General features: G+C 40.2%; 1 protein-coding gene and 1 long non-coding RNA gene across 8 annotated transcripts in view; one reads left to right on the top strand and one right to left on the bottom strand.

The window, feature by feature from the left end:
• The window catches only part of LOC144326940 (uncharacterized), a 35,478-nt gene extending 25,511 nt beyond the window's left edge, over nt 1-9,967 (top strand). The window contains exons 3-5 of the long non-coding RNA XR_013391854.1: nt 4,999-5,164; nt 6,937-6,994; nt 9,759-9,967. This is a non-coding gene — a long non-coding RNA (uncharacterized LOC144326940). The remainder of the gene's footprint in view (nt 1-4,998; nt 5,165-6,936; nt 6,995-9,758) is intronic.
• Nucleotides 1-20,475, bottom strand: part of BRD4 (bromodomain containing 4) — a 75,906-nt gene that overhangs the window by 18,539 nt on the left and 36,892 nt on the right. For 6 of the 7 annotated variants that reach the window (XM_028717234.2, XM_028717228.2, XM_028717232.2 and 3 more), the window contains 8 exons: nt 20,275-20,410; nt 18,920-19,209; nt 14,200-14,562; nt 10,621-10,749; nt 9,961-10,170; nt 8,893-9,092; nt 6,999-7,300; nt 5,916-6,026 (listed from right to left, as the gene is read on the bottom strand). In XM_028717234.2, the coding sequence (XP_028573067.2) occupies nt 5,916-6,026; nt 6,999-7,300; nt 8,893-9,092; nt 9,961-10,170; nt 10,621-10,749; nt 14,200-14,562; nt 18,920-19,209; nt 20,275-20,410 (1,741 nt within the window). The remainder of the gene's footprint in view (nt 1-5,915; nt 6,027-6,998; nt 7,301-8,892; nt 9,093-9,960; nt 10,171-10,620; nt 10,750-14,199; nt 14,563-18,919; nt 19,210-20,274; nt 20,411-20,475) is intronic. The other variant, XM_028717233.2, reaches the window with a different exon arrangement.

The raw sequence follows: 20,475 nt of genomic DNA, 5'->3' as shown, positions 1-20,475 counted from the left end.
TTACAAGTCATTACTACAAAAAAGATTAAAATTTTAGATATTGTTTGTTCTGCCTTCAGGTATGCATATATGCAACCATACTGAAAATATACTTTTGAGGCAACTATTTATAATGCTGGTGCTTAGTTTCTAAGAATTAAAAAATTCTGGTTTGTAGGGGGAAAGTGTAGAGGACAGCAAGTATAAAGTACCCTTTTTGAAATTAAGTACACTTAATGGTTATGTTATAATCTTGAAGACAATCCAGCAGCTGCTTATCAAACAGAGCTCCCATGTAGATGGGCTTCCACAGAACTAGTGCAGAGCTGTACCTGATATGGATCAGAATAGCGAATCCTTTTTCACATAGAAGCTCTGTAGATGCAACAAAGACCTGTGAAGCTTTGCAGTAGCAAACTAACATTAAACACTTTTTTTAAAAAAGGAGGATTTCCTACCCGAAATATCACTCCTCCTAAATGAGGGTTACTAGCCTACTCCAACCTGCAGCATGAAAAGAGAGCTTCCACCTTCCTACTACTAGGAGAGGTGTGATCAAAGTGGGACAAGTCAGAATGAAACCAGAAGATCTAATTTACATGGGCTGTCATCCAGTGAAGCCAATCCTTCAGCAGCTTTCATGCCAAACCACTAAACTGCTTTTTAAAATTGGAAGAGGTTTTAAAAAAGTAGTTTGGAGGAGGTTCAGTAGAAGGAGCTGTTGGAAGGAAAACAGACAAGAAAACTCTGGTGCGCACATACCTCTAGATCATGGTCATAGCATATAAGAATGTTTACTCATAGAAGAGGCTTCTCATGTAACAAACAACTCTGTGGGTATAAACCAAAACAGGGATCTAAATTTTTTTGCAAAGGTCTCCATCAGCCTAGATGACTCTTAAGTAACATGCTGAGAGGTCATAAATGTATGTAAGAAACTGGAGTCACATGAGTTCAGACACAGAACAAAGTCTGCAACAGACCACAAGCTACATGACAACCAGTAAAAGGGACTCCTATTGTACTCAATCCAAATCAAAGGCAGCTTGAAGAGAAAGAAGGAAACTGCAAAAAGATACTTGTCTACCATATGCTAAGATTTAGCCAGCCACGATGCATGACATCTGGAAGTTTATTTGTTGTTGAAAATTTCACAGTTCAACATATTTAACTGGAAATGTTTCTCATTTCCTGTAGCACAGGTTCTAGAATTAAAAAGCAATTTGGAGAAAGCTGTCAGATGGGGTCATACTGAAAGTATTACTGTAAATTCATTTGGTGAAGGTGCTCTAATTTATTCCAAGATATCAAATGCTACTGAAGAACACTGAAGGCTCATTCAAGTAAGAACATACTCTAATTACAAGGACAGGGCAAACTCTGGGCTGTAGCCAACTAAGTTCATACTAACTTAGATCTAATCATTTCAGTAGCTCTACTCTCAGTAGAGTTTACTTGGATACAATCCTGTTTCTTCTTCCTCCTCAGGTTCAGATAAGCACTAGTCTAAACTATGATGGAGTACCTCATAGTTAAGTTTGCTTCTCTTGTTGACTGAGACCACTTACGACACATGGGGTGAATTCACAACTGAATCTACTCTTCACCTGAAGTCTGAACCTGCTCTTAGATCCTCACCTGCTGGGTCTTGAGAACTAGGCTCATGTAACAAGAATCTATTGTTTTTCAAGTCAAGACAAAAGAAGAAAGAAGAATTCACTAAAAATAAAAAAGCATCAACATATCAAAGTCCAGCTAAAATTGAAAGTGCTTTAATTATTTCAATAGCCCTGTTTTGATAATGAGGGGTTAGTAATGCCAGCTCCCGACTGATTTAGGTAAGGGGCCTAGATGAGGTCCCTCTCAGAGAAATGAAGCAGCTTTGAATCTAAGCAGATCCATGGCCAACTCTGCTCCCCCCCCCCCCATTTCAAGGCCCTGTGCTTTCTACCGCCAGTGAGGCCACCACCGTGCTAGCTTTCCACTTGCTAAGTTTTCCATGGGTGGAGACAGCAAGGTCAGCAGATGGGCATCTAACTGTCACCAGCAGCACAGATCAAGAGGTTAAGATACCTCTACAAGCCATTTACAACAATCAAACCCAAGGTAATGCCTTGTTTTATATCTGATTTAAAACCATACATATTTTATGGGACCTAAGAGTTCCTATGAGTGGAGTTCTATTCATGGGACACTCCCTCTGGGCGTGAGGCAAGTTTTGCAAATTTCTCCTCCCTCCTGCAGCCAGCCCCCTGTAAGCTGCTCCACAGCGTTACCAGAACAGCACAGGAGGTGAGGCAGGGGCTGAAGGAGGAATCAGCATAAGCTGCCTCCTCCCCACTCAGTTCTTTCTGCGGATGGGACACTCTGGATCCATCCCTGCAACTGCCTTCCCAAAACCTGCCCCAGAGGGTTGGGAAATCCTTTGGACAGAAGAGATTTACAGGTGTGGAGGGATCAGCAGAGAAGGAAGGAGAATTGATGAACACTGCTCCCCTTCCTATTCTGTTGACAGACACCGTCATCAGAGCAACACTGTGGGACAGAATTAACAAGCCTTTTAAGTAAAAGTTTAAAACAATTCAAATATTGGTAAGAAAGGTCTATCTTATTATTAGACTCTTTGAACCTTTCTAATGCAGCAAAAATCCCAAATAAGTTTAGTTGGATTCACCTATATGAATGATGGCTAATTGATGCCACTAGATAAAATTGTTTCCTATGGCTTATATGATTTTTCTGTGCAACAGGGATTCCCCAACACTTTAAATCCCTTTCCCTCCCCAAGTATAAAGTGCTCTATTGATTTGGATGATTGTGGAAGAAATCAATGGGTTATATGCAACTAAATCACTGCACATGCAGAATGACTTCCCTTCCCTCTCCTCCCCTCCTCCCAATCTGCTCTGAAGGCCCAGGGGAACTCCTGGAGCTGACTGGGAGTGCTGGGGGAGGAGGGCGGGTTCACAGAAGTCATACTGTATGTGCAATGATTTAACTGGACACAATCCACACTTCCTATTTATACTCAGTATATGACACATTGCGTATAACCAAACATGCACAAAGAACATGTGTGGGCAATCAATGCATTACGAAACTAAACTTAAATCCCCTGAAGTGGACTTCAACCTCAAAATCAGATGTTACATCTGAAATAACCCTGCGCTACAATATTTTAATGTGAAATTGGTATACGGTCTCAATTGTTAGTTTTACAAACTTTTAAAAGTACAACAGAGTTTCCCCATACGTAGAACTCTATTACCTCAGGCATGGTTAATGTTTTTAACTAAAACAGGTATAAAAACAAGCAGAATTAAAATACTATGTAATACACTGGAGGCATCCCAGGATAACCCTGTCCCCCACACTAAAGTCATCTTGAAGGTTGCTTATAAAAAAACAACCCATAGCAAATTAAAACAACCAACACAGTGAGTCAAACTGTTGCAAATAAATAAAAATGGGGAAGATGTATCTAGGATGGAATGTCCATAATTTGTGTTCCACTGTGGAGAAGTTCCTCTTTTTACTGCCTGCTTTGGTCATGGTATCTGTAGCATCTGCACATACCCACCTCTTCTTGGCACTTGTCCAAAAGAACACCAAACTTTTTAACATCCCCCAAGTTTAAAAAGCAACAAGAATTTTGCAATAATTTTTTTAAAGGGACTCCCAGAGGGAAAATACCAAGTATACACCACAGATAGATGCTTTTTGAAATGCTTTCACCAGATTCCCAAACTGCTTTTTAAATTAAAAGTGTTTATGCCACTTGTTTTTATAAGCATTATCTAACAACTGGTGAGAGAAAAGCAGGAATATGTCACTCTTTTCTGAGTCATTCAAATATATTATGCTTATTAGGCAGCTGGGTAGGCATAAATATCATTCAGATTGGATAACTAAATACATTCTTGTATACAAGCATTGCTAGCAAGGTTTGTGACCTGATAGTAAAATGCAGGCCAAGCTTTCTGCCTCTCTTGTTTTTGTTTTTTAAAGCATTAAAATGAATGTTCTGGGGGAAAGCCTCAATTTACTCTTATGTCTACTATGAACACTTGAGAATTCTTAAGTTAAATTCACTCTAATGAGATCAAACTTGCTTTGAGAAAACAAACTGTACAAGTTAAAATGAGACCTTTTTCTTCTACCAGTCAGGGACCTTTGTTTTAGGGCTGATCAAGAGCTGGAGAACATCTCCTAGTACCAATTTCTGATCAATATGAAAAAAAGCATTTAAATCATATAAATTTATGTTTTAAGAACAACACAAATGAAGTATTTAATCAAACTTATACTGTAAAATACCTTACTCACATATAAACTGGTAGAGCATTTTTGTTTCACAGAAAACCTAGTCTAATTGCCATTTAAAGAAGTTGAAATTCAAGACAGTCCAAGGAACAGAGTAAAAAACAAAACATGGAAGATCAAATAAATCTGAAAATAATTTTTAATTTAAAAGCATCTTCTGAAAAGTACCTGCTAGGGCAACCAGATGCAAGAGAGAATACAGCTCATGCACCTTTAATAGTTTTGCAGAAGAGAGAAGTTCTGCAGGTGTAGATTGCATGATAAGGTACACCAACTAAAATTCCTTCTACGCAGTTGTTAAAAATGCAGGAAGGGGCCTTTGTCCTCTTTTGCATCTGGCTGTCCTATTATCTGCAAAGCCAAATTCCTATCATTCCTGCCAACATTGGGGAAAAACACCCTAGGAATCATCATCATCATCATCAATCTTTATCTCTAAACAAACTCAAGGGCCTTTTCACATATGTATATAGATACTAGGAATGGGCCTCTTGCAGTCTATAGAAGCTCCTTTTGCAACACAGAACAGTGTCTTCTAGAACTTCAGTTGAACACAATTTACCATTTTAAACATAGGAAAAGGTCAGTGAAACTATTACTGCTTATACTAATTGAAAATGTCAATTTTTCCCCACCCACCCTCAGCACACTAATGTGCAAGCCTATCCTAAAATATGATTACACCTTCCCCTGCAGTTGCCAGCACCACATCTCACACAATTCCACAGGCAAGTGGTATTGGGGATTACAGTGAGAAGGATGTAATTGACAAAAATCACCTCCCTGCTCTCCACCAGAAGGAACCCACTGCTGAATCCAAAGTCTGGATCCAGCCTATGGCTTTGATGAATAAAACCTTAAGGTAAGTCAGTCTTTGAAGAACTTACTGTAAAATGCTTTTGCAGTTCATGCGAGAACTGCAGGTCTAATGCAAAGAGTGCACAGAATTTTATTCTGCCATACTTATTCATTTTAAAATATTGATTGTTAGCACGAAACTAAGTGCATCCTTCAAATAAAAAAACAACAACTTTAGGGTCACATGAGGAGTATCAAATGAAACCTGTAAGAGCTCTCAAAGTTAACAGCAAAAATATACTGAGGCAATGTTAATCAGAAATAACAAAGCTTTTCAGTACAATGATTGCCCTGCATTCAGTCTATTTTTTCCAATAACTTCTCAATGCCATCTTTCCAATACACAATCATACACTGTATCTACCTTCTGGCAAGCTGACTGAACGTTCACTAATAAAAGTGTATCTTACTCTCTATTAGATGAGAAGCCGGTTTAGAAAATATTCTTTTTTTAAAGCTGTGAATCTGAACCATCAGACACATAAAATGGTACCGTAGCACGAATTATAAAGTGGCTCTGCCATCCTAAATTAATAAAGCATTGTTCAGTGCATTTTGAAGCAATCAGATGTGATACCCTCTTTATAACGTTGGATCCAAACTGGGTAAGCTTCGTATACAGAAAATATACTGTATATACTGCTTTACAAAGACCAAATAAAAAATAAATTAAGAAGACGAAGCCATACTAAAAACATATTTATTTATACAGGAAACAGGTATAGGACTGAGTCTATAAATAATCTGCATCTAACCTGTTTCTGAATCTTCACTGTCGGAGGAGCTGGACTCACTGGTACTCTCAGACTCTGAGGAGGAGAACCCCTTCATTTTAGAGGAACCAGCAATTACATCCACTTTCTCTGCTGCAACAAGATAATAGCACAATATTGTCATTGGATAAGAATATAATCCAGAACCCATTCTTGTGCTATGCAGTATTCCCCTTAAACACTATGGCCTTGCTACTCTTTTCCCTGTGGAAGATTTGTGCATACGGATATGTTTTTAACTGGCCTAAATGAAGCAATACTTTCAAAAGGGCAGGGAGAATGTGCTGCCATGCTGTCCTTTTTCTTTCCAAGGCTTCAACATAAAACATGTAGAAGAAAAGTTTGCCTTGTTATATAGTCCTTTAAAAACAACGCAGAATTAATGGGACTCTAGATACAAAAAAGGAAACCTTTTAAAAACTGTCAGATTTCTCAAATAGTAATAACTACTTCAAAATGCATTTATTTTCTGCTGTACACCACTTTTAGAAAGTTTGTCCTTTGAATAATGTGTATGCGAAAATAGTCAATTATTAATACAAAAACTTCTAATAATTTCCAGCAATGGAGAAGTATCATAGAGCCTTGGTTCATTGCTTTATAAGATACCAACCTATGGTCTTAGAAATATTATCTGCAACTAAAAAAAAGTTTTTGTGTCTGGTTGTGGTGAACAGTCTCATAATAAATAGAACATTCATAAGTTTTACAAAACAGTTAAAATAGGCTACAATGGCATAAAATAGAAATATGGTATGTTTTTATAGCTGTTTAAAGAGAAAATATTTGTAATATATTTATAAACTGAGGAACACTATGATTCAATGGCCTGTATCATAGGCCATCAAGAAAGTCCAGTGATAACATCTAATAATCTGTTCTTTATTACTAATCTAATCCATCATTTGCTGGAATGGCTGCAACCCCGGAATGAAGGATGCTTTTTCCTTGCATGAGTTTATAGTGCCTGAATACTAATATGTTCCCCCATCTCTCTATACAGTGGCAAGAGATTTAATACACAGCGCTGGAATGTAACACAACTGCTCTGAGCTTGAAAGGTACCTTGAGGTTTCCTCTTTTTCCGTAAACAAGATGTTACATATCTTTCCAGCTCCCGCAATGTGGACGCCTTTAATGTCTCAAAGTCAATTTCAATCTCATCAGGATTGGAGTTTTTCAGCGTGGGTTCTCTTGACTGGATGATATGGACAACCCGGCCTAGTTTTTCGCCAGGGAGTTTGTTAATGTCCAGACTCAACTGTCTCTTTTCTTCGTAAGACATTGGTTTACATTTCTCCTCCTCCTCAGACTCATAAGCAGGAGGTGGCTTGGTGTTCTTCAGAGTCACAGGCTCCTTCTTACTACTTAAAGAACAATTATTAATGCATTATTTTACAAAGCAATGATTTTAGACCGACAGCAAAATGCTATTCTAAAGTGTGTTGTTAATTATGTTTGCAATTTGTTAGCATTGTCTACTATATTCTGAAATCTGGTATAGTCAAATGCCTAATAATCTAAGCTGAAAGTCAATAACTTTATAGTTCAAATCTTACCTTAGTTATATAGCCTTACTAGGTGGCCTTAGACAAGCCATCATCTCATACCCTCAATCCACTTGCAATTTGGAAACAATAATGACCTCTTTTCCAGAGTTAATGTAAGGATACCAAGATAATATATATGAAAATCACTGAATACTAAGGGGGAATACTAAACAGTAAAAGTATTACTGTTTCAGCAAAATAACAGTACATATAAAATGACATATAGCAAAAGAAGAAGAAAATCACAGGGGAGCAATTCATATTTGCAGAATGCAAAAGCAATCTTAGTTTGTTATGAAAGTGGGTAAGGGAGGAATAGCATAGATAATGATGTGCTATATTTGCAATAGAGACTACACTCTTGAAGGTGCCACAGCACATTAAGGAGATGACTTAAACTGAGTATAGAAATTAGGTCATCACCTGATAGATATCCAGACAGTTCAAAAAGATCCCCCAAGGGAGGGGCAAGAATGTCAGCTCCCTGCCTTGAGGTCTAGAATGTTCCTGGACTGGGCTCTGTGCAAGTGCAAAACCCCGTGAGTGGGACTGCACAGAGACCCAAAAGAACCACTCAGTGGGACAGAATTTGCTCCACACCTATTTACTCTCTATACTTCCATTTGCTCCTCATAGCAGTTGGCAGCTCAACATTATTATTTTTTTAAAAAAAGCTAACTGTTAATTATATTTAAACCTAAACTTTGTTTCTGGGTTTTTTAAAAACATGTAGTCCTATTCCACAGTGAACACACACATTTGACAAAACTCCAGGAGCCAATTCGGAGAAATTTATGTCTTCACTCTAAAACGGAAAGGCATGCAATTCTCACTGGGTGATGATCTCTGCATCTTAAAATATAAGCCTTATATAAAACAAATATATCAATATAAATCATGGGTTGCATCCAATGTTTGTTATGCTCAGAATAGATCCACTGAAATAGACCCATAGAAATTAATGGACATGTCTAAATTAGGTAGATTAATTTCAACCTCAGCCTCATAATTACAATTTCCCAACACAGCAGTTTGTTCAAGGACTGCTTGAAATGATTTTACTGATACTAAGGTTTTCTAACATGCAAAAAGTCCTCAATTGGTCCTTAAAATCTAGAGCGCAAACTGGGGACTGCTGGAGTAAGCCTTTGTATCAGGTAAAGGATCTGCTAAAACCAAAATCCTGTACATACTTAGTTTTCCTAAAAGCCAAGAAAGCTCAAATAAATAGTAGTGCTTTATAACTAGAGTTTTACTTTCATAATACTATATGGTTGAAAATAATGTGAATTCAACTAGAGGTTTTAGATATTTGAAGTATTGGAAGTTTTGCCATAATCCTGACAACACACTTGTTCTTCAGTCCAAACAAATCAAATAAACTATAGATTTGAACACAGAAGGCTGACCTTGAGTTACTGTTACTGCCATTATTTTTCTTGGCCTTCTTAGGTGGTGGATCCTTGGTTTTATTTTTTTTATTCTCTTCTACTTCTTCTTTCTTTTTGTGCTTCTCCTTTTTCTTTTCTTTCTTGTCTTTCTCCTTCTTCTTTGGTTTGTTCTGTTGCGGCTGGGACAGGGCAGCCAACTGCTCATGCACTGCTTTAAGCTAAGGAGTGGACATAAAGATCAATACAATTTTGTTCTGATCTCTTCATTTTAATCTCCCCTTGCAACAACAACAAAAAAAAGGGGGGAAAGTGCTGATCCCTCTGCTTACTTTGGTGCCCATCTAACTGCTTTTTTACTAAGAGTTTTGTGTGTAATGTTATCAAGATCATCCATTCTACATGTCTATTGAGCAGGAAAGGAAGAAACAAGGAAGTGTTTAACTCTAGTTGCTAAAGCAATTAAGACAGCCATGGAAGGTCAATATTCTTCATGCTTCTTCTCTCCTCACATCATATCAACAGCGCAAAGAGTGTGACTCTCAGGCTTCAACAATTTTACTCACAAAGCAAAGTGTGGTGCTGTCCATAGTCAGCAACCAATCCTGCCTTTCAACTTTGAAGCTAAAAAGGTGGGCAGAGATTGTCCCAGCAGCTTTCTAGCTCCAAAGTTGGAAAACTCAGTCAAACAGGCCACTCAAAAATTATAGACCCAAAGTGATTCCAGACTCTTTTCGCACTAGAATTCAATAGTACATACAAGAGGAATGTGTGAAAGTAAACTCTGCCTGATTCTTTTAAGTAAAAGTAAGTCCTGGGATAAAAAGCTCATGATAACTGGCTATAAAGAACATATGTTCACTTTTCTCCCTTCTCACCTGCTACAGATCTGAGAACTTTGGGTTCTCTTCCTCCTTTGAAGTCTCAAGTTGCAGGCTTGCAAAATAATGAACTCCAATGTGGGCCAGAAGACCAAGACTTTGCACATGGTTGGGTATACAGGGAACTGAACAGATCCTTACTCCAAACCTGAAAACTGCAGTTAAGGGGACCAAAGGTGATGCAGATTCTGAAGCATAAATAGACTACCTGTTCCTGGAGCTCTGCTAGCCGCTGAGCTCGTTCTTCTTCAGAATCGTCGGATGAACTGTCACTATCAGAGGAGCTGTCACTGCTGCTATCACTGGATGAAGGTGGGGGCACTTTGGGTGGAGGCTGCACCACTACTGGAGAGGAAGCTGGAATCACAGGTTCTTCAGGCTCATCTGGCATTTTAGCAAAACGCATCTCGAATACATCCTGGAGAAATACAATAAGCAATATATACATTAATCCCCACTCGGCAACCACCTTTAGGATACTACTTCCCCCAAAGTGGAATCACCAGTGGTATCCCTAGTTCCAAATGCAGAGAGGCAGTCCAGTAGGATACCATGCTCAGTGGATACAAGCCAGAAGACTCAATAGAATCACATTCCTCCTCTTTCCCCACAAAGTTTGTCAACCAGGTTTTGAGCTTTTCTCAAAACTAGGCCTCATGTCCGAGGCCCTACTGAAAAATAAATGGTGTACGCATATTTTACAGATACATTTTTTTGCCTAGAGTAATGTATATATTTGGTGCTTATAGTTGCATGTTTTATGTTAGTTTATTATTTCAGTATTTTCTTCTGATAATTAGATTTTGTTGAACTCTTGAAAAGTAACATTTTAATACAGAACTTAATTTTAAAGAAATATTTTCTTTACCTGCAGTTTCCGTGCCATAGCAACCACCTCATGATCAGGAGGATTATACTTGTAACAATTGGAAAACATCAATCTGACATCAGCTGCAAATTCCTGAGCATCTCTATAATCCCGGTTCTCCAGTTTCGACTACAAATGTAAAAAAATAAAATTCTGCCATTAATATTTCAAATACAATATATGAAGAATATGGAACAATGAAACCAATATTTTGCACTTCTATCACGTGTCTGTCTGTCTGTGGGTATATGCACAAGGAAGCTACAGCAAGATTTATTACAGGCAATGGTTATACTTTAGAGGTGTTTGCAGTACCGTGCAGTAAACTACTCTTTACAATGCTCTGAAATTTCTCACAACACTCAATGTTGTGGGGAGCAATCTATTATAGGACATGTGCACTAGCACAGTAGATCCTTGAAAGGTATTTGCCCAGTCTGGAAAGAAGTCTAAAAAGCAATTCATAGAATGTTGGCATTCTTACTGCAGAAACATAGAAATCTTTTAAGTAATAAGTTTTTAAAATCCCATAGTTATATATCCTCACTGTCTTTGGAAACCCGGCCAGATGCACTGAGTAGCACAGTGTAAGACTCAGGAGACTGCCTCTTCCCAGCAGCCAGAAGGGGCAGCTATTGCAAGAAACAAATAGGGATAAGAAATAGAGTAAGATCTCATCTTTCCTCACCTACAGGAGTAGATTACTTGAATAGTACTTGCACTACAGCTGCATGTTAAGTTCTTTACTATGCTAAGAAGATGGATGTTACCACTATAAGGGAAAGTCAATGAAAATCTGGGTTGGCCCTTCCATTAGTGATCAGGCAACTGCAAATTACACCACCTGAAGCCCATTGCTTACCTCTCTTGGCTGCCCCTGCTCCTGCCTGTTCGCTGAAGCTCTCTCCTCCCTCCAGGAAAGACTAATGGAGGGGGGCGGAGTTACATCTCTCAGAGCAAAGCATTTTGGGCAGAGTAGCCATGAAAGTGCATGTGCTGCCATGGTTTGTGGTGGCAGCTAATAATACCTAAGACTGGAGGGAGTTGCAGTAACTTTAAGCTCCCTGATTCCATTTTTAGTATCATTAAGCATTGCAGCAAACACCACATGTGTTTTCATGGTCCCCCACCCCAATCTCAGATTCATTGTTCGGAGGTAGGGATCCCTCCAGGTCCTTCCTAGAACTAGGCAGGGAGGAAGCCTTGTTGGCGCCGCAACATAATGTAACTACATGTGTGAGTGAGTGAATGTCTGTATGTCAGATCAATGCATCCTGAAGTAGCAGCAAAAAAACAAGACAGAAAGCCAAGGGGGGGCGGGGGCGGGAGAGGTGCTATAGCCAGCACAGCAATGAAGAGAATGGGCAACAGCAGCTTAGGTGACGCAATCTCTTGCACCAACCCTGATACGAACGCAGCACATTTGACAAATAAAACTACACATAGCATCTTGGGGAAATTTGGTCCACAATGTCTCTGATGTATGGGATAGCCACATTAATACAGGCAGCCAGTGCACTCTTGACCATGTTGGTGTGTCTATACCACCCCCCAGAAGTCTAACTTATGAAGAGACTTTTTTTTTTGTTGCATCAATTCATCCTCTTTTCCCTTTAGCAAATTTATTCCTCTACCTACCTATTCTTTTCGGCACCAAAATTATTAACAAGATTCAATTAATTTATTCCTCTTCTTCACATCAAATCTGTCTTAATAATTACTTTTAAAAGCAGACCTATAGCTCTGACAAGAAGCCTGGTTTACAAAAACAGAAAATGTTTACTTCTCTGTAGTTCATCCTCATTCCCCACTTCCACACAGCAAAGCCTTAGGCACAGACAAGGTGACCAACTAGGAACTCCACAGCCCTAAGCTGAACCTGACAAAGAAAAAGCCAGAAGAATTTCTTCCTGTATTAATTTCTATATAAGCAGCACAGCCAATGAAGGTCAGTGGAGTAACCAAAACGAACCCCCCCCCCCCCGAATTCTTATGGATGAAATGACTGTCAAACTTAGTTGCTGCAGTGTTACATTGATAGCATCAGAAAGAGAAACTGCAGATGAAATAGCTGAGCTTGGAAGCCAATAATGGTGCTACTGGTATTAAATAAGACCTTATGTATGGCTCCAGTCTGAGCAACTCTGCTAAGAACAAACTTGTGTGCCTCACCTATATTATCCTTCAGAAACTGACTCTCTGAATGGCTTTGACCATTTAATTCTGCTTCTGGCCCTCTAATGCTTAAAATCCAACCATCTACCTGTATTTCATCACATTACATGCCTATGGCTATTCAGCCTTGTAGTTTCTGCTTTTGGACTTGACCCATACTTGCCTTGGTACGTACCCTTTGAGTATGTGACAATGTGGTATACCCATTAGATGGGGATGGTGACTACTTTACCATAGTTGTGCTATATCATAGAAAGCATGGCTTGAACCCTAAAAAGGAGCATTCCACATGGCAACATTTTGTCGCAAGTCTTATTATTATGTATTAATACTGAACATGTGTCATCAGAGTCCTATACAGCTTTAAATCCTATTCAGCCTTTCAACGCATTAGTGAGGCATCATCTCCTAATCTTTCTACTTTTCCCTTTTCTATTCCGTCGAGAAAGTTGCCATTATTTTCTGCACTAACAGGTGTACAAAACCTATTTTGATTTCTAACTACATAGCTTTCCCACTGCGCTACATTATATATTAATTGACGGTGAGCTCTGGAACACCTTCTGAGCATCTGTGCTCTCCCTGCCAAGAAAACTGTCCCCCAGCTCCACCCTGGTAGTACAATTGCTTGCACATTTGCTGCTGGTTCTGGAAAGTCCTATGGTAGCAGCATACTAACTCTGAGCAAAGGCTACAGATAGGAGAAGTCCCTTCATGGTGGGACTGAAATTGATATGAAATTAATAACCTATTTGTGGTGACGCTGAGAAGTCTGACTATAGGGAGAAGCTCTTTCACTGTAAGATGAAAACTGCCAATGGTTTCTTAATCACTTGCTAGTGTCACCTCCACAGTAAAGATAGTACTTTGGACTTGCTGAAGAGGAAGAAGAAAAGCTAGTCACTTTCACTGCTACTTTTTGCAGCCTCTGTAGATATCCCAAGGTTGATCAAGATTTGTGCATCTAACTGCACCTAAATTTTTCACAGACCAGCATACATAGTCGTTTTTGCATCCAGCAACCAAAATCAAGCCCTCCCTTCTAGTGGAAATTAAGTTGAAAATACTGTAACCGGACGAAAGGGCCAAGAATACTTGTCTAAACCAGAGGAACTACAAAATCAGTAATCAAGCCTCCCTATCCACAAAGAAGAATATAAACAGATGATACTCCCTCACATTCCAGATATTGCTGAAATCAAACTCCCGTCAGTCTCAACCAGCAAAGCCAAGGGTTAGGGATGATGGGAGTTGGGAGTCTAGCAACATTTTAAAGTTACACAGTAAACAAGCACATGCTTGCACAAGCAAACACAGGTACAGTTCCTTCATAACTTACAAGGTGTATAAATGTGTGGGTATTGGCTTTCAGAGATTACATGCACAGCTTAAAACTACACTTACTTTAATTGTGCTCAGATCCATGGGATGCTTAATGATATCACGGTAATCATGAAGCCCAAGTGCTTCCACATCCACAGGTTTGTAGAAGGGCCAGGCGTAGGCAGCATGCTTCTTAGCAAACATCTCTTTTATGATGCCACTACAATATTTTAATTGCTCTGACACTTTATTACTGCTACTCTTCTCTACTACATGCTGCTGAGAGTCTGGAACATCCTTCTTAGGCGGCTTCACTGGTCGGCTTTCTCTTCGTGGACCTGTCTTGGCAGCCTTGGGCTCTGTGGGCAGTGATGAGGACTCATGAACCGGGTCTATTGTTGTTGGAGTTGTAGTGTCTGCTTTCCTCTTCACGCCTTTTTTTGTCTGCAAAAGCAAGCAGACACTCTATGTAGCCTTCTGCGACTTGTGTTGGCTAGATAGGATCAAGTGAAATCCTCACAACTGAGTAAATACTCCGCATACGAAGGGGAAAACACCATCACAAACACTTCCCACAAAAATGGCATTGGACTAGGTTCACTTTTCCCCATAAGATTTTAATAAAGCTTTTTATGATACAGTAAGATAAAAGCTAAATAAAAAGAAAAACAAAGAGAAAAGAACATGCAGAGTCCTCTCAAAGGTAGCTCTTAACCCTTGCCTCACTTTTGATTTCTAGAAAATATGTCTGCTTAACTATAGTTAGGCCAAGTATATAATTCAACGCAAGTATCAAGTTTACGGAAAAAAGAGAAACAGTTAAAAATCACATAAAAATATTAATATCCAGTGTAGTGAAATATGGGGGCCAGCAGTGAAGTTGTGTGCCATGAAGTCCCTGGTTCAAATCTTGTCTTAGCCATGAATTCACTAGGTGGCCTTAAGTAAAGTATTACATGAGGTGAGGGGAATGTAAGGCCCTCCTGGCCTCTCTATCTGGACTGTGGGACTTTCCCAGACCACGCCTCCTCACTGGCCTTACTCTGCACCCTTGTCAGCTTTTGTTTGTGTGGAATGTCCTTGGACTATGCTTGCCTGGAATCTTTTGGCTGGAATGTAGCCCATTATGTTGCTATGCCTGCCTTTTCCTTGGCCCCATCTACTACCACCACCATATGACCCCCAGAAGATTGCTCATGAGGAATGCTGCCATTGGGCTGAAAAAGACTCCCCACACTTGCACTGTAGTCTCTGCTTCTCACCTGTAATTAGGGGGTCGTTATACCTTGTTCAAACTTTTTAAACAGAGGGCCAGTTCACTGTCCCTCAGACACTATTGGGGGCCAGACTATAGTTTGAAAAAAATATGAACAAATTCCTATACACACTGCACGTATTTGTAGTGCACAAAAAACCAGGAAAAACAAAGAAGGCAGGATTGTTACAGAACAGGTCTGTCCATGCACACCTCTTCCCACACAAACACCCGGGAGGGGCAGCAAAAGGAGAAACCTGTGTGCTGATGGGTTTCGTCCGCTGCCTCCGAGGAGCCTCCTCTGCAGCACTCACAAGGCAGGGAGACACACAGACCAAGAGGAACGTGGGGAAGAGTTAATTGCACGCGACTCAGGGCTGGCCGCGCCTGCGAGTGGGAACTAGGAGCTGCAGCTGGGTCCAGGGCGGCCTGCCTCTTGCTTCCCGCCCCTGCGAGATTTCAGAGGGGAAAGAGGGGGAAAGGTACGCCAAGAAGAGCCTGTCTCTGGGGCGGGAAAGGAGCGAGAACCCCCGCTGGAGCCCCTCTCTCTTGGGAAGAACTCAGCCTTTGCTGCCCAGCGGCGCCCCACCTACTAGGCCCTCCAGCAGAGCCCAGCTGCGGCCAAAGTCGGAACTAGAAAGCTCACAGGCCCCACTTCTCCCGGCAGTGGGAGCGGCATCTCAGGGTCTCGTTGGCTGGGCGGAAGAGTTTGTGTGCCTCAAAGGGACCTCCATTTTAAGTTGGGTGCTTGCAATGTGGGGTTGCCCCACTGAGCCGATGAGTCTGTTTCATGGCTATAAAAAAATTAAGACAGCGGCGGGTTCTGCAGTGGCCGGGCGGGCTGGGTTCGGGACCTTGGCAAACCAGATCTGACCATAGTTTGAGGACCCCTGACTTAGATAATGCATGTGAAACGATGCAAACACTCTAAAGTGCTACATACTTGCCATGAATTATTATTAAACAGACAGCTTATGCTGCCCACTTAAAATGAATGTTTTAATTTCCTCCCCAATGGTACTAAGTTTACATGATAAGAGTTCCTGAACTGATGACATGAAAACATCACATTTTGAGAATTGAATTCATTATAGGTTCATTTCACTTGAATGCTGTTTGGAATGGTGCTGTTCAAGATGAAAATTTTGAATACCCAAGTTTTGAAACTGAGAAAGCATAGTTGTCTAAAAATCATGTTACCTATATCTACCTTTACAAAACACTCACCACAATCCTATCCAAGTTTATTCAGAAGTAAGTCCTACTGTGCTCAATAGAGCTTATTCCCTAATAAGTACATTTAGAAATGTTGTAATTGTTATCTGTAGCAGGAAGATCTGGTTTTCACTTGCAAGCTCCATGTAAAAGAGAGAGGTGAAAAACAAGGGTCAAACCTCAGTACTGACCTGACCAATGATAGGAATCAAATATCTAAGAATCTGCACTGGAGAGGCTAAAACTGTATCACACTAAAGAGGGGCAATTTCCCATGAAACAACCACACCAGTATAAAAACCTGTGCTAACCATTAACATCAATAATGTCTACATTTAGCCAGCAAATACATCATCTAGTGGCTGTATTAATCGGACCTTACACCACTTTTGCTTTTCTCTTTGTTGCTTTTCGGTTCTTCATGGTACAAAGCATGGCTTCCACATGAGGGAGTACATATTGCACCTGGTTCATGGGTGTCGCATTACTTAGCTCAAGCTGACGTACCTGGGACAGTGAGCCTGCACAGTTACACATTTCTCTCAAAGATTTTTAAAAGATGTTCTAGGAAGGTAGCAGAGAACATTTCAACCACTTTATTTCCAGGGAAAGCTCAAGGCTCCTTCACACTTTTTACGGGAAACACACAATTTTAAGAATGTGCACATGTAGCAGAAATGCCCAGCCAATTGCAGCTTACTAGTTTGTGTAAAATGAGATTTGTGAAGTGACTCTCAGCATGGGTACACTATTGGGGGGAAGGGGAATCAACTTTAAGAAAAAGATATATAATAATGTAAGTTTTCTCTTTTACCAAATCAGTACAATGATTCATCCAGCCTGACAATTATTCATGCCTCCATTTAGGAACATAGGAGTCATACTATTGGACAATCAGCCAAGTATTGTCCACACTGTCTGGCAGAGGCTCTCCAGGGTTTCTGTCAAGAGTCTTTTCCCAAGTAAAGTATGGATTAACCAGTGAAACACAATGGCAATACATCCAATTGAAACATATGTTGGAAAGGCAGTTTGGCCCCGATGCTATAGCAGCATCGGAAACACCCATGCTGCTACAAGATTTAATCTTTGCAACAAAAACAAAAAACTCTACACTTGCACTATATAAAATGCTACTCAACAGGAAGAAATATGATTTAGAATATGATAGCCAAAAATGGAGTGAAGAGTTAGGGGTACAGATAACAAATGATATATGGGAGCCAAGTATAAAATAAATAGAAATAGCCTCTATGGATCTGAGATTAAGACTTATTCAACAGAAAATAATATTCAGAGTCCACTGGACTCCAGCAAAACTATACCAGAAGAAAATAACAAGTGCAGACAACTGCTGGAGATGTGGGAGTAAAAAGACGAACTTAGTACATATGTTGATTAACTGCCTGATGATAAGATCATTTTGGTGCGAGGTGAGGATATTTATAGCAAGAGTAATAAAAAGAAATTGTTATTTAGAGGAACTGAATTTAATTCTAAATTATATTCTGGAAACATGGGAGATTTCGAGGGGTCAAAAAATAAATAAATGGATGTATCATGCTATATCAGAAGCATAAAAAACTTGTTTTGATGAATTGGAAGAGCTGCAAAAAGATTTCATTGAGCATATGGATTGATAATATGGACAGATTAGCTACATACGAACGAACTGCATGTCGACACAAAATAAGAATGGATAAATATGAAGAAATCTGGAACTAATATTTAAGCGATAAGGCGGATGGTGGTGGGAAGTAGGGGGAGGAGAGAGAGGTGGGAAAATATTGTTTTAAAAGGTGTAGTCATAGGTATATCAGTATATTCAAATATGAATTGTCAAATTGTGTTATTATTATTATGGTTTTTATTGTATGTGTCTTTTGCGGTTGATGTTTGTATGGAAAAAATTATTAAACTTTTTTTTTTTTAAAAAAGGAGTCTTTCCCAGCCTACCTAGAGATACCAGGAACTGAACCTGGAACCTTCTGAATGCGAAGGATGGGCTCTACCACCTAGATTCAACTCCCATTGGTCTCATGCAGAATTCTTTCCCGACCCAAATGAGACATACGAAGGATAGAACTTGGGTCTTCTACAATCGCAGCATATATTCTAATATAGCTCTGCTCTCTAACCTTCAGAGGTAAAAGATTACAGGCAAACAAAATTTAAATGGGGGAAGTCCTAACTCTGCAAGAATGTAGTGAGAGAACCTTAAGCAGAAATATGCCCTGGATCAATATGGCTTTCAGCAAACCATTTCACCTATTCATCTAAAACTATCACTTGCCAAAATGAAACAAAAGAACAAAGCTGTAATTTACTCACCTTCATGGGCTGCGCAGCAGTTGGGATAATTGGTTGGTGTGTTTGAATGGGTTGGGGGACAGAAGCTGAAGGAGGGGGCGGGGGAGGAGGAGGCTGGGGAGGTGGTGGTGGGGGAAGCTGGGGAGGCACCAGCGTTGGTAATGGCGTCTGGACAATGTGGTCAGGGGTCACAGAAGGAAAGGAATGAGTTGTTTGCACCGGCTGAGGATTTGACTGTGAAGCCTGCGTCTGTGGTGGGGATGATGCTTGAGTTGTATTCTGTACCGTTGATGCTCCAGCCTTGGATGTAACTGTTAGAAAAGGAAGCATCGTCATGTGATGTACCCAGCAAACCTCAACACATGCAAAAACGTAGTTCAAATAGCCCAACCCCCTGCAGGAGAAATCACTGCTATGCCATGGAAATGCTGGGGAGATGTAGGCAAATCAAGAGGCTGCGAAATTGAAAGCCTTGTTACCAGGCTCATTATCTTCAGCTGGCTGATAGCCTAGTTACCTGGTTCATTATCTTCAGCTGGTTGCACAACAGGCTGACCATTCTCAGTGCTGCTTCCAGAACTTTTTTTTTTTTGCTAGACCTGCTGTGGGCTCCTCAAGGACTTTGAGCAAGACTGGTTGAGTGTGCACAAAGCTGGAGGCCTTGTGCCCCTCCAGGAGAAACCATTGCTATGCCTTGGAGAAAGGTGGGCAAATAGACTGGCTGTGTGACTGGGAGCCTCATTACCTGGCTCATTATCATCAGCTGAGCAACAGTGACTGCTGTGGCTATTTCTGGGACTGCCTTTGGGGTGCAGGGCATATCCCCCCCCAAAAAAACCCCCCCCCCAATAATAATGAATTTTTGCTTACCCGTGTTACTGTTTTTCCTTTCTTTATAGAGATTGATGTTTGGGGGCTAAACTGTACATGAAATTGGGGATACTGATTCCTACCTCTTCTTAAAGTGACAACCTTCTATTTGGATAGCTTTTGGTTTGTTGGGGGAGAGGCATGGGAAGTATTGTTACCCTGTACATTGGGAAACTGAAGAAAGTGATTTCTATACTCCACTTTCCTAGGCTGAGAGCCTATTAGCAGGGATAGATTCTGCCCCTCCACCCCAAGACAAAGGGAGTGATTGATGTCAATGCTTTGTTTAAGAGATGTTTCTGCATTGTTACTTGCTGACACTAGGTAATTCTCTCTCCCTGACATGGATACTATACGTACACGAAACACACATGCGCAAACTCAAGTTCCTTTCAAGTACAAGCTAATCCACCTTATTCAAATACACAAGTAATGACACTGAGCATTGGCTAGTCCAAAAGAAAAAAAACCCCTGCAAACTGAATGGGCAGTACCAATATCAGTACCTGTTTCCTTCTTCCCCCGTCCTCTTCCTTTTGTCTGGACTATAACGATTTCAGTTTCTTCCTGTGTCATTTCAGATATTTTCTGCAGAAAAAGTTTTTCTAGAGCTTCTGCCATTAAAACAATATCATCCCCTGGCTGAACAAACAAAAAATGTAAGAGGTTACACTCATTCATAACTCTGTGATAGCATGGGAATAACA

Source organism: Podarcis muralis, chromosome 2 (genome assembly GCF_964188315.1).
Source record: "Podarcis muralis chromosome 2, rPodMur119.hap1.1, whole genome shotgun sequence".
Lineage (NCBI taxonomy): Eukaryota > Metazoa > Chordata > Lepidosauria > Squamata > Lacertidae > Podarcis > Podarcis muralis.
Note: the sequence above shows the minus strand (reverse complement) of the source record. Positions and strands in the feature narration are given on the sequence as shown.